Source organism: Ambystoma mexicanum, chromosome 6p, assembly GCF_040938575.1.
Source record: "Ambystoma mexicanum isolate Mex_15411 chromosome 6p, UKY_AmexF1_1, whole genome shotgun sequence".
NCBI lineage: Eukaryota > Metazoa > Chordata > Amphibia > Caudata > Ambystomatidae > Ambystoma > Ambystoma mexicanum.
The window spans coordinates 105,068,504-105,081,083 of record NC_090935.1 but is presented as its reverse complement, the minus strand read 5'-3'; the positions used below and the strand labels follow the sequence as shown (position 1 = coordinate 105,081,083).

The 12,580-nt window shown below is 47.0% G+C and overlaps 1 protein-coding gene across 1 annotated transcript in view; it reads left to right on the top strand.

The window, feature by feature from the left end:
* Positions 1–12,580, top strand: part of LOC138511247 (receptor-type tyrosine-protein phosphatase kappa-like) — a 1,445,374-nt gene that overhangs the window by 476,366 nt on the left and 956,428 nt on the right. Inside the window, exon 7 of the mRNA XM_069626788.1 lies at positions 6,869–7,054. Coding sequence (XP_069482889.1) covers positions 6,869–7,054 — 186 coding nt within the window. The remainder of the gene's footprint in view (positions 1–6,868; positions 7,055–12,580) is intronic.

Here is a 12,580-nt window from a genome sequence, read left to right as displayed (position 1 = left end):
AGCGATGAAGATAACCCGGTAGCCCAAAAACAAAGCTGGTCAGCCACAGGACGATTCCAAGGCACTTCCGAAGGCGGTTTTCATGCTGGGCACCGAGTAGGCTGCGGGAATGGATGGTCCCTCCACTCCTGGGGTTGTAGCACCTTCGCAGAAGATCACGAGACAGTCAGGGCTCCACCGGGACTGTAGCAGAAGTTGGTTGCCAGGCCTCCTTCAGACAGGTTTCGGGTTTCTTTGCGGGTCTCCTCAGCTGGACGGATTCTTGGCTCCTTCAGGTTCTTCCAGGATCTCTGAGAAATGCATGCAGGGGCCCTCTTCTTTATCCTAAAAGCCAGGTAGCAGTCGAAACTCACACTAGCCGATGGCAGAACTAGCCCACACACACACCCCACAGTGGTCCAAGCGGGACCACTGGCGGGAATACTCATGCATACCACTCAGACACACAGAAACCAAGATGTGTATTAGGGTCAGACTGACTCAGCCCACATCCAGCCTGCAAACACACAAAGCCCTCCAGTAGCCCGCCAAAAGCTGCTGCTTTCCCGGTCACTGGAAGTCCTTATAAGGATCTTTCTGGCCTCTGAGGCCAGGAAGAAGGCTAAACAACAAGATGCAAAAAGAATGGGCGAAAAACCTTGTGGCACGGCCATGTTTGACCAGTAGCCACAGTAAGTAGCCAAACGTGGTAAACACGGTTAAGCTAAAACAAAATTCCCCAGAAAGTGGGGAAAAGTCACTGCTACCACCAGCCCATCTTTTAAGCACCTCTAGAGTAACCAAAACATCCTTTGAGTGTTAGTCAAGGGCAAAACAAAAATGAACCCCATTGCACTGTAGTGTAAGCTGCTTTGTGCAATGATAAAAAGTTACCACATGTGATATAAAAGTAACCACAAGTAGCAACATAGTCACAAGACTAAGGAAAGCACTGTTTGTCAGTACTGATAGCCTTTAGGACATATCAGTTTCCCCATAACATGTGAGCAAAGGCCAGTGCAGTGAAGCTTAAGGCTTCACTGTACTGCAAAAGGTACAGGTCAGATTGAAAAATAAAAGCAAAAAGTATAGGGGTTCCATAAAGATGGAAGGAAAGGTGCAGTGAAGAGAATCTTTCCTAACAGCCGTCTAACGAGGTAAACAAAGGTATTTATTCATCCTACTTCCTTGTGCCGAAAAAAGATCTAACTCTGCGCCCAGTGTTAGACTTAGGCCCTGCAAACACTTATGCAAAGCAACAAAAATTCTGCATGACAACGCTACAAGATGTAATCCCCCTGCTAAAACGGGTGGATTACATGGAAACACTGGATATGAAAGATGCCTATTTTCATATTTCAATGTTCCCAGGGCTCAGAAAACTCTTGCCTTTCAAAATAGCAGACTAGCACTACCAATTCAAGGTGCTACCCTTCGGAATAACTTTAGCCCCAAGGGTATTCACCAAGGTACTGGCGGTAGTGGCAGCGCTCCTGTGCAAGGAGGCAATCCCAGTGTACCCCTACCTGGACGACTGGCTGATCACGGGAGAATCACCCCATCTTTGCAAACAAAACACGCAAAGAACCATGAACCTTCTCTTTCAGTTGGGTTTCTCAATAAACGAGAAAAAGTCAAGTAATGTACCAAACACAACAAAAGAGTTCCTAGGAGCTGCATTAGACAGAATAGCAGGCTTGGCCTTTCCATCCATGGAGAGAGTGCAAAACATGCTTCGGAAAATACCTCAGTATCAAGCCGGTCTCCAGATAAGCGTACGCAAAGCAATGCGTTTACTAGGCATGTTGGCATCGTGCATATACCTGGTCCCACACGCACGTCTGCACATGCACCCAATGCAGGAGTGGCTGGCGAAACAGTGGTCTGAGGCAAGCGGTCAATAAGACGATCTAGTGGTCGTTTCGCCAACACTAGTTCAAAACCTACGCTGGTGGACAAGAGAAAACATGTTAAAAGAAAAACCTTTCCAGGATCTGGAAGCGCAAGCGATCATTACAACAGACGTATCACTCTCCGGGTGGGGGGCTCATTACCTTCACATCACAGCACACGTTATGTGGACTCACATCACGACACAGAACCACATCAACCTGATGGAACTACTAGCAATATTTAAAGCACTTCAAGCATTCGAAGCGCAGCTGACAAACCAGTCAGTTCAAATTCTAACGGACAGCCCCATGCTATGTTCTACATCAACAAACAGGGGGCACACACTCTCCAAGTTTGTCCAAGCTGGCGTAGAAAATATGGAAATGGAAACTCAGATGGGGGATGTGCCTATCCTCCCAACACCTTCCAGGGGTACCCACCACTCTATCAGACTATCTGAGCAGAGATCCCATACCAGAGGAACAAGAATGGCAACTAGACTCAAGTGTCGTAGACCACATCTTCTCTCAGTGGGGTTACCCACACTAGACTTGTTCGCTACAGGAGAAAACAAGCAATGATTAGATTTTGCGTCCAGGTTTGCCCAGCCAGACTCCAAGGGGAATGACCTATGGATGAACTGGTCAGGGACATTTTCTTAAGCTTTTCCCCCGACTCCATTAATGAGCATGATAGTGCTCAGAATTCACAGAGAACAAATGACACTCATCCTAGTTGCTCCCATGTGTGCAATCCCATCAAACTCCCATGTCAGACCAACCTATTAACCCAACAGGGGGAATAACAGTGCACTCTCAACCACAATCAATGAACTTGGAATCATAGCTCCTGAAGTCATAGAGTTCGGACATCTTAATCTACCAAAGCGGCGCATGGATATCCTCAAAGAGGCACGAAAACCAAACACTAGACACTGTTATTTCGACAAGTGGAGGAGATTTGTAATTTGGTGCCAGTCTAAAAAAATAAACCCCATAGAATGTACTCCATCCCATATTCTAAATTATATGCTCCACTTGTTAGACTCGGAGTTAGTATTCAACTCCATAAAGGTCCGCCTGGCGGCTCTATCAGCATATAGCACCTCTCCAAGTAAAGTATTGTGGTGGAAAATTCAAGTCATTAAGGCGTTCATGAAGGGTGTAAAAAGACTCCATCCTCCAATTTCTAACCCACTGCCAGGATGGGATCTCAATGTAGTACTCGCAAAGCTCATGGGGCCCCCATTTGAGGGTATGCATAAGTCAAGTCTTAAACACCTGACATACAAAACTGCCTTCTTAGTGGCTATTACTTCCATAAGAAGAGTTAATGAATTGCAAGCATTGTCAGTGCAGGTCCCTTTTTTATCATCCATAAAGACAAATTGGTTTTACATACTCATCCTAGGTTCTCCCCTAAATTCATTTCCAAATTCCACGTGCACAAATCCATTGAGCTACCAGCCTTCTTTCAGAATTCAACTAGCTCAGCTGAGGTAAACCTGCACACACCAAATGTGAGGAGGGCGTTCCTTTACTACGTAAACAAGACAGACCACTTAGGAAAACAGACCAACTGTTTGTCTCTGTAGCACCAGGCAGAGAGGGAGACTGCATTTCCAAGGATGCCATCTCCAGATGGATAGTCAGGTGCATACAACTATGTAATTCATTATCAAACAAGACCCTGGGCCTCATTATGAGTTTGAAGGCAGCCATGTCCTTAATAAGGGCATGGCTACCTCCAAACTCGGGTCCGGGTCCCGCAAAAGGGGACTTATCGGGCCATTCTGATCTTGGAGGGCCCGGTAAATCCCTTTTGCGGGACCCGGTACATCCCCATTCCCAGTTGAGCTCCCATAGGGCTCAATGGGAATGGGGAGGAGGCTAACGACGGGCCCGTTGTTAGCATCCAGGACTGCTAGCACGCCTGGCCAGACCAGACGTGCAGAGCGGGACCCGCTGCAGACCTCGTAATGTGGCGGCCCGGAATGAACGGTGCCGGTCTCTTACCGGCACCGTTCATTCCGCGCCCGCCAGCCTTCTAATGAGGGCCACTGCCTTTTACACTAAGAGCTCACTCCACAAGGAGCACAAGAGCTACTCTGGCTTTTATCGCAAATGTCCTCTTAGACAGCATTTGCAAAGCAGCTACATGGAGCTCAGTACACATTTTCACTCTGCACTACTGCATTGACACTCTTTCCAAAGCAGATACATAGGTGGGACAAGCGGTTCTAAAACATCTATTTGATGCTGCTCCTTCTCACCACCTGTAACCTTCTCCTAACACTGCTCGCTAATATATGCATAGCATCTGATCTAAGCAGATTCCACAAGCCCCAGAAGGGATACATTACTCACCGAAATCGTATTTCTGATGCTTGTATCTGCTTAGATTCACATGTGCCCACCCTCCCTCCCCTGATAGAAGGTGCATAGATGTTATATGAGCTTTTCTGTTATCTATCTGCTTGGATACACCTGTACTCAGGCTACACTTGATGCAACCTCATGTCAGAAACAAAACAATTTGAGGGACCTCGACACGTGACGGACCATGGGTACAGTAGACGTCACACTAGGGATACTATTATTGTCAAGCCCTTTCGACGTCTCTTTTCGAGTTTTGAAAACAACTGTAATACTCTGCAGCTTCCACTAGATGTAGGCCTATGCATAGCATGTGAATCTAAGCAGATACAAGCATCAGAAATACCATTACGGTGAGTAATGTATCTCATAGAGTAGTAGGGTGACACTGTGCAGGAGGTTAGTAGCCATTGCTCCTCCCTGTACCTGTACCTGTACTGTGGGGCAGTAGTAATTATTTCACAGTATGGCCTGGTTTTGCCCTGGACCAGCCTTTTTATCAATCCAACAGCAAAATGTCCTTTGACCTCCCCTATGAAATACATTTTGTATGATCCCATGTCCATCGTCGGGTAGATATACGTTCCCTTTGAATATCTGAAAGGTCTATGGGCCTCATGACGAGTTTAGCAGTAAATCTGCGGTTTTGCTGCCAATATCATTTACCATTACCACCACTTAGTTCTGTGGCATTAACACTGGGTTTTGAATGATGGTAGGGTAGTGTACAGTCCCTAGGACTCCATGGGGATTATTGATGGATTTACCGTGAGCAATAATTCTGTGCTGTAAATCTGTACATTTTTGGATCAAAGTGGAGGATTTACCTCCAGCATTATTGCTGGAGGTAAATTCTCCACTTTAACATTAAACTTGGAGGTGCGGTAAAAGCGTTGTTAATTAATTTACTGCCAAAACAATTGCAGAAATAGAATTATCTTCACTTCTTTACTGCAGCACCAAACTCTTAATGAGCCCCTACATTAAGTACTAGCTGAAAGCGCACTTTTGTAATATGTTTAATTTGACTATGCTTGTGGGTAGTTTTTAATGGCTCTGACGGTTCGCCAAGTTGAGGCAGTTAAATTTTCCCGGCGGCGCAACACATTCCTTTCGTTTCTCCATTAAATTTCAGAGCCTTGCAATAAGGACACACCTCAGTCATGGTGCCGATGAGAACATGCCACCTCAAACTATAATCATCAGCTGGGTTGCACCGGAATGCAAGGCGATTGTAATGGCGTGATTGCTGAGCACGGAGTCGTGTTTGACGCTGATCTGTTGTTTCTCGTTGACGTCTTTCAGCCACTCTCAGCCTGTCGCGTTCATTTTGTTGCTACCATGCTATTAACCAACAATTACTTAATGGTGGTATCAGCTGAGTAGTGTATTTGGCCTGGACAAGCTGGGTTTTGATGTGGCTTTGACCAATGAAAATAAGTCCATCCCACTACTGCTTCTTCTAGCATGAACTATGATTTCAAATTTCAGACTCGCTGGAGGCTTGGGGGAAAATTCACAGATTAAGACAGGAGTAAATCACAAGTTTGTATTTTATTGAGCATGCCTGTGAGTGAGGGGTCAGAGGAATATCTACATACCCTGTGAAGCAGGCCCTAATATCCCACTCGATGGGGTGTAGTGGAGGTGGTGGGAGAAGCGTCAAACTTGTAATTTTGTGGTGCAGTAAAAGCGTTGTTAATTCCTTTACTGCCAAAAAAAGTTCCAGTAACAGACTTACTTTCACTCTTTTACCGCACCACCAAACTCGTAATGAGACCCTACATTAAGTATTTGGAGGTGCATACCCCTGAGTGGATATCTTGTTACGATGCTATTAACCAACTATTACTTAATGGTGGGATCATCTGAGTAGTGTATTCTGCCTGGCCAAGCTTGGTTTTGATGGGGCTCTGACCAATGATAATAAGTCCATCCCTACACTGCTTCTGCTAGCATGAACTATGATTTCAAATATTAGACTTGCTGGGGGGTTGGGGGAAAATTCACAGATTAAGACCAGAGTAAATCACAGTTTTGTGCTTCTCTGAGCATGCCTGTGAGTGAGGTGTCAGGGGAATACCTACATACCTCTGTGGAGCAGGCCCTAATGTCCCACTCGATAGGGTGTAGTGGAAGTGGTGGGAGAAGCCACCATACTAGTTTCCTCATCCTCAAGGTGTCATTTCCGCCCAGTACCCTGCTGAAGCACTGTACATAGATGAAACCACCAAGAAGGAAAGCATGACAAACAATTGTTCCTTTTGCATAGGTGAAGAGAAATGACCTAGTTTAATCTCTCTCTTTCCAAATAAATAATTTTGCCTAAGCCGTCTATATTCAATATGCAGTATGGCCTTTAATGTCTTCATAGTAAGTACAAGCTAAGGGCAATCTTGCTGGAGGAGTTGCCGCTTGAGGAGGTCATTAGTAATTAACAACTATCTTCACCAGGCACATGTTTGATTAGTTGTAATTTGATAAGACACATAATATGAAAGTCAGCTTGTAGTCTGAGATATTTTTGTTGACATTCATTTCTATACACACAGCAGTATTTATCAATATTTTGTGAAAGTCATGCGAAAGAATATCCTAAATTAGATTTTCCTTTTTTTCAGAAAAATGCAGGAAACTTCACATAACGGATGAAAAGGTGCAATTAGAACCAATCAAGACATATTATGATCCTTGGGAGTCTGTAGCAGTGAGCTGTCTTGAAGGATATGCAACATCATATATTAAAATACAATGTATACTTAATGCAGAAAATAAATACATTTGGTCTCAAAAACCCACCTGTATCGGTAAGTTTGACAATGAGAAATGTCTGCTACCCAACATGGTCTTTATAGGATCATGTTAAGATTTGTTTACAAATGTATCTTAATGAAATTCTGCACCTCAAAACAGGTTAATGTTCGTGTGGAGATTTGGTTTTTAACTCTCCTCAATCAAGTTCAGAATTATACTGTTGTAAAGTTGTGTGAATTTCAAGCTGCCAAACATTGCCTCCAGCTGCTGGCAGTGTTAAAAGATAGAATTAGCACGCTTCAATTGTGTGCCATTTTGTTACTTAAAGGTCAGTTATGGAGAAAACTATAGTTAGGCAAAGAGTGCTCCCGTTTGTGGTGATACATTGTCAGCAGCAGTGGCTGGAGAATTAGCAAAGACAGTACAGTGTTCACAGTGGATGGTTAGTCGATGGTGTTACATAGAGCGCCTTTTACATCTGTTCTGCGTTGCTCATTAACTCCACTGACTCAATGATATTCAAACAAGCAATTGCTGATGCTCTCAGACTAGCCAATTCTGAGATGGATGACATCCTCATTTGATTCCACTGCATTCCTAGTGTCTAGAATGGCTTTCCGAATACTGAAGTTCTGTCAGTCCATGTGATGTGTGCAGGGATTACATCTCTAAATCTATCCCTGATAATGGGGAAGGAAAAATGATTTCTCCAGCATTGGATTTTTCATAGATTCGCCTGCTTTAATTCCCTGTCATCAAACTGGGAATTCTCGCTATATAAATATCACATACAAAGGAATAGACATTGCTAATAAAGCCTTAGAGGGTTCACAATATACAGCCTATCCACCTCACTTTGGTTCTTTTCTTACTGGCCAATGAGGCGTCAGGGCTTCTGTTTCACCCCAGGCAGCCATCTTCAGATTTTCCACCACACTCTAAGTGACTAGAGAATCTTTAGAGCTCCTTGAACTTTTTTCTATAAAAAAATGAGATATTGTAATCTCTTGACAGAATCTTCTCATTGTTTGGAAGACCTGGTGCTACTCTACCAACCAATTGGCTTTTCAGTTGCTGATTAATAACCAGGACTGATAAATCGTCGACTATTCTATGTTTACCTGACCCCGCATGGCTATGGCTAAGGTAAGCAGGGAAGATACTTCAAAGAACAAGAAATCCTTCTTCAAGGATTGCACTGGATGTGGCAATGAACAGAAGAGAGTAGAGTGCAGGCTACCCCTCCCTTTAACACTCAGGAGGTGCTACAGAACAGACAGTAGAAATGTGCTGTTCATATGTTACAGTACATATATTGACATTGTATTAACATTATATTTGTTTAATGTATTGATAGTACATGGTTGTATTGTGAAAGACAATGGCACACATTTACCCCTTTGTGATTTTATTATGTCCTTTAGTCTAAAATAAACTTTGTTTTATCTGTATACTTGTTACCTGTTAGTGTGATCTAACATGGCTAGTCTACGCAGTTTCAAGCCTCCGTTAGGTTCAGTAGCACCTACTGTGCGTTAAAGGGAGGGTAGCCTCTGTACATTTCGTATTTTCCCTCTAGAGTCAGGCCCCCCGATAACAAAAAAGAGGGTTCCTACCCTATTTTCTTTATTTTCCACAGGATGTGGAAAGAAAATTGTGTTCCAAATGGATTGTGCCCTGCCACGTATTCCACATCTTTGACATGTAATGTCCACAGCTGTGCACTTTGGAAACTTTTTCGGCAGAGGACATCCTGCTTCGATGATGTTGGGTCGATGTCCCTCGAAGGCCTCCGTCGAGGGCGACGTCACTGGATGTTATAAATAGGACGCACAGCGCTGTAGCCTCAGTTCCGTTTTTCCCGCAAATGTGTTACTTCGTAGAACTCAGCACGCTTTGTGTTTTCATCGTTACAATGTCTTTCTGTTCGACCCCTTCGACTCCGCGGTCTGGCTTCAAGACCTGCCAGGATTGCAAGTCGAAGATGTCGCTCACCGACCCCCACTGCATTTGTTTGTGGTACCTGGGTGAGTCGCACGACACTGACGACTGCACGAAATGCCTGTCGCTGACTGCCAAAGACTTGCGGGAGCAGAAGGGGAAGCTCCAGGTAGGTTGGGGCTCTAAGCCTGTTACGTCCCGAAAGTCAAATCTAAATCCAACGGGGTCTCGACCGACGACTCGAGGAGCGACTCTCTGCGTCGGAAGTAGTCCCGGGGATCTCGGTCCCGTAGTGGTTCCTGCCATTCTTCTTCCTCGTCCCGGCACTCTAGGAAGCACTGTCACTGGTCGCCTTCCCCGTCCTCCTTGGAGGAGGGTGCCTCGAGGAAGGTTACATGCCCGACTAAGTCCTCGACTCTGGTGGAATGGGCTGCGTTTAAAGAAAACATTTTAGCGATTTTTCAATCGCAGGGCACGGGTCCTGTCGCGCCTTCTCATGTAGCCGGTCAGGATCGGTCTCGTACCGTGGCGCGCACGCCTTCGGGCTCGGGTCCACGACGCAACTCGCATCGGGAACCTTCGAGGTCCCATACGGACAAGGATTCGAAGAGTCGCAAGAGACGTGTCTCTAGGTCTCAATCCTCGTCCCCAGCGAGACCGGCTTCCTACTGAGGGCTTGATGCCGGCGTCGACTCGGTTGGCGCCGTGTCTGTCCGATTCGGACATTGACGCTTTACCATCATACCAGCCCACGGCGCCGTTGGCACCTGTGTTGACGTCGATGCCGAAGCCTTCGGCGCTCACAATGTCGAGGTTGTCGATTCTCTGGACGTCGAAGCCTTTAGCGCTATCAGCGCCTTTGGGGATTTTTTCACAGAATTTGACTTTGGAGTACGCGGATATCGTGGATCCTGCAAGGAAGGCTACGGCAAAGTCTGTGAGGCCAGTATTGGACTCCAGGCCCTCTTCTGTCACCAGACCTGGGTTTCAACTCCCTCTGGCTGACATTTATGAAGAGGAGAAAAGGTCTGAGTATGAGGACCCTCGTGAGTTTGATGAGTCTCCACATTTTTCTGGAGATAGTCAGTTAGAGGAGTTGAGGCAGACCCTCCATGATGCCAGTGGGTTGGACACTTCCCCGGAAGTGGAATTTGGTAGACCTGAGCCTGGGGCTCATGCGGAGTCTTCATAGAGGAGGCTTATGGCACGGGTCTCTGAGTATCTGGGCTGGTCCAGTCCTCCTAAAGACTTTGTACAGGATGATCTAATGGACATCTTAGATTAAGGTCCGTCGTCTGACCCGGTTTTGCCATTTCATCTTACCTTACAGAAAAGGGTGGCAGCTGCTTGGCAGTCCCCATAATCTCTTCCGGCTGTTAATAAGTCTTTGACCAAGAAATACCACCCTTCGTTAGCGACCCCAGCTATTTATCTACTCACTCTACTCCCGAGAGTTTAGTGATTCAGGCAGCTTCGGCCACCTCGAAGCTGGCTGCCTACCCTACCATCTCTCCGGATAGGGACGACAATCGCTTCGACGGTTGGGCCCGGAAGGTATTTTCTGCTGGGGACATGGCCTTGAAATCGGCCAACTCCACGTGTGCCTTGGAAAGGTTTTCACACACTCTGTGGAATTGTGTTTCTTTAGCGGCTGAGCATATTCCCGAGGGGGAAGAAAGGGATGGGTTCCTTGCTCTCATGCAGGATGGCAAGGATGCCATGTGTAAATCCATTCAGTCGGGTTTGGATATGGCCGACAGTGTTAGCCGGTCCATGGCTGCGAGCACCGTTATACACAGATTTGCGTGGTTGCAGAAGTCGGGGTTTGCTCCGGATGTGCAGGCCCGTCTTCTGAACATACCCTTTGATGGCACACATTTGTTTGGCAGCAAGGCTGACGAGAGCCTTGAGAGTTTGCAGACCTCAAAAGCTGCAGCGAAATCCTTAAGCGCTGCAGTGCGTCAACCTCTGCCTTTTCGTCCTAGGGGACAGCAGTGGAGGGGAGGTTCTTTTCGTTACTACTCCTCCTTTGGTAGAACGAGAGGGGCCGCCAGTCAAAGGGGCCAGCGGAAAAGTACCCGTGGTGGTCGGAGAAATCGAGGTAACAAAGCCGCTCAGGCAGCTGCCCCTTTGCCTTCAGACACTGCCGCAGCCGCTTCCAAACAGTCATGAGGCCATGTCCCATGGTTCGCCGGTTGGGGGCAGACTGTCTCAGCTTCTCGAAGAATGGCGTGCCATTACTTCAGATGCGTGAGTACTGGATACCATAGCCCACGGCTACTGCCTTACCTTCCTACAGCGGCCTCATGACAATCCCCCGGGGAAACTCTATTTGAAGCTTCCAGATCCGCTCCTTGCGCTGGAAATTTTGAGCCTGCTGGAGAAAGGCACTAGAGAACTGCTGCTTGTAGCAGAGAGGAACAAGGGATGGTATTCCCCTTATTTTTTGATCCGAAAGAAAGACGGGGGATTGAGACCCATAATGGACTTGCGTTGGTTGAACAGCATTCTCAGGAAGGACAAGTTCAAGATGGCTACTCTTTCTCAAGTCCTCCAGGCCCTTCAACTTCAGCATTGGTTGGTGTCTCCGGACCTCAAGGATGCTTACTTTCATGTGCCGATTCATCCCGCACACAGAAAGTACCTGAGGTTTGTGGCTGGCGACTCGCACTTTCAGTTTCGGGTCCTGCGATTCGGATTGACCTCCGTCCGAGGGTCTTCACCAAGATAATGGTGGTGGTGGCAGCGTACCTCAGGCGAAAGGGGGATTCACGTCTACCCCTACTTGGACGATTGGTTGAACTGGGCAGTTGCTGGATCATCTCGGTCTCACCTGTTGCACCCTCCACAGGCTGGGCATCTCCCTAAGTTTCAAGAAGTCGCTTCTGACACCTTCCCAACAGCTCCAGTACATCGGGACTGTGTTAGACACGTCCTTGGGGAAGTGTTCGCCTCCCAAGGTCAGGGCTCATCACATTGTGCAGATGGTGGACAAGTTGCAACATGCCCAGAGTCTCCCGGCTTTTGAATTCTTAATGTTTATCATTTTTCTGGTGCCAGAGGCCAGGTTGCGCATGAGATCCCTGCAATGGGCCCTCAAGATACAGTGGTCGCAGTTCTCCAGCAAAATGACAGATCCCGTTCAGATTCCTCTCTCGGTCTCCCAGGATCTTCTGTGGTGGGCCAACGAAGCGAACCTGATGAGGGGGGACCTGTTCTGTTAACCATGGCCGGAGGTGATGGTAGTGACAGACGCTTCCCTCACAGGATGGGGCGCTCATGCCAATGACTTGACCGCCAGCGGTCGTTGGTCTCCGTCGGAGTCCAGACTCCACATCAATCTGTTAGAGGGGAGGGCCATCAGGCTAGCCCTGAAGGCTTTTCTGCCCTCTGACGGGGGAAGAGTGTCCTGATCATGACGGACAACACAGTGGCCATGCATTACCTCAACAGAAACGGGGGGTAGGTTCACTTCCGTTGTGCAGAGAGGTAATGCAGCTCTGGTTATGGGCCATCCAACAGGAAATTTCGATCTCAGCAGTTCATCTGGCCAGAGACGAAAATGCAGCGGCGGACGCTCTGAGCAGGCAGAGCTCGATCTCTCACGAGTGGGAGTTGGCTCAGGAAGTCCTTCAGGA